This window comes from Bison bison, unplaced genomic scaffold, assembly GCF_000754665.1.
Source record: "Bison bison bison isolate TAMUID 2011002044 unplaced genomic scaffold, Bison_UMD1.0 scf7180017859082, whole genome shotgun sequence".
Taxonomy (NCBI): Eukaryota; Metazoa; Chordata; class Mammalia; order Artiodactyla; family Bovidae; genus Bison; species Bison bison.
The window spans coordinates 3,865-5,727 of NW_011489654.1; the positions used below are offsets into that span (position 1 = coordinate 3,865).

Sequence of the window (1,863 nt, forward strand, 5' to 3'; positions counted from 1 at the left end):
CATGTGCTTTGAATGAATTCAGTAAGAATTGATAGCATAGGGCAGTTACTGTGCTCCACCTAGTGATTGAAAATAAAGTAGAAACATACTAAGTATTAAATGATTATATTTGTAATAGTAGTTAACTGTCTTATTACTTTGTACTATTCCTTGTAGAATGAACATTTATGAAGTTCTTTTAGATGTTTGTCTGGAATAAATACATTTAAATGGTTCCTAGTCAAAAATGTTTGTTAGAACCAGTAAAATATAACAAGTCCATGAAATTAAATTTACCATCTCCATCTGTGTTTAATATTCGTCTTCTATAACCCTTTTGTTTTTCAGAAAATAATCGGCATAGTTATTGGAAAAACAGATGTCAAAGGCTTTCCAGACAGAAAAAGCTGAGTTCTATTTAACTCTTTGCTTCACTTTTCATCAACTGTGGCTTATGACTACAACAAAGTATATTTAAGTGATTAAATTTCTCATGCCTGTTTAACTCCCTAAGAGCAATGGCCATGTTCTCTATTGCATGGTAAAGTACTTGACTTAAGGCCACATGTGTGAGGGCATTAAAATCATTTTAATGGTTTTATTTGATATTTCTAAAGCATAACTTTAAAAGCTGTGTATACAGTATTAAAATAGCTAGTTAAATTGGTCAGCTCATTAATGTGTATCAACATGTATTTTCTGAGCTCCTCCATTGTGCAAAACCCAGTGTAAAGACTGGAGAAAGAAGTTGTAGTCTCTATCATCATCCTCAGATATCAGAGCTTCTGAGAGGATGGATGTGGAGCCTGATTGACAGGGCTCACCCCCGAGTCTCTCCTATGTAGAGCCTCAGAATCAGGATAAACAAAGCTGGGATGAGACTTACATGAGCTTGTATATGTAAGAGTGTGTAACATAAAGTAGGAACTCCGTGTAAACTGTCAGTATCAGATACAAGCACACAGGTAAGTCTCATAGAAAACAGAAAGTGGTAGGAGGAAGGTTTTCCAGCATGGATGTCAAGACAGTGTTGAGGGAGGGAAGTATGCAGCAGTATCTGTGTATTTATTCAAAGAACTAAATGATTCAGGGGAAAAAAATCATCTTTCATATGTGGGAAATACAGTTAAGTCTGGCTTTAGTGGTCCTTATTTAGTTGTCTGTGCAACAGTTTTAGGACTATGGAAACATAATCCAAGACTAAAATCAGATTTTTAAAATCAACTGACCTTCAGGGACTTCCCTAGCTGTTCCCAGCTGTCCAATGGCTAAGACTTCAAGCTCCCAAAGCAGGGGGCCCGTGTTTGATTTCTAGTCAAGGACCTAGGTCCCACATGCTGGGAGGAAGACTGAGATCCCGCGTGCCGCAACAGAGACCAAAACAAATAAGTAAAATCAGCCGATCTTCAAACTTTTATAGTTTACATGCACAGATACAATATAGAATGCCAAAAGTAGCAATACACTATTTCTAGCTTCTAAAGTGTCAGTGCTTTTTATTAAAGGGTATGGTATAAATCCTTTGATACAGCTTGAGGGAATCAGAGCTCTAGCCAGCCAGCCAGTAATTTTGACAGAAGACTATTTTGTTTGAATCACCTGAGTAATTGTGGCTGTGTTAATTGACTTGTGGAATAGTGACAGGTCAGAGAAGGCGATGGCACCCCACTCCAGTACTCTTGCCTGGAAAATCCCATCGACAGAGGAGCCTGGTAGGCTGCAGTCCATGGGGTCGCTAAGAGTCGGACATGACTGAACGACTTCACTTTCACTCTTTGCTTTCATGCATTGGAGAAGGAAATTGCAACCCACTCCAGTGTTCTTGCCTGGAGAATCCCAGGGATGGGGGAGCCTGGTGGGCTGCCGTCTATGGGGTCACACAGC

At 39.2% G+C, this 1,863-nt stretch overlaps 1 protein-coding gene across 1 annotated transcript in view; it reads left to right on the forward strand.

Moving 5' to 3' along the window:
• Window positions 1-327: 327 nt before the first annotated feature.
• MEIOB (meiosis specific with OB domains) overlaps window positions 328-1,863 on the forward strand; it is a gene marked incomplete at its 5' end in the record, with an annotated part of 27,095 nt that continues 25,559 nt past the window's right edge. The window contains one exon of the mRNA XM_010830649.1: window positions 328-385. Within this exon, the coding sequence (XP_010828951.1) occupies window positions 328-385 (58 nt within the window). The remainder of the gene's footprint in view (window positions 386-1,863) is intronic.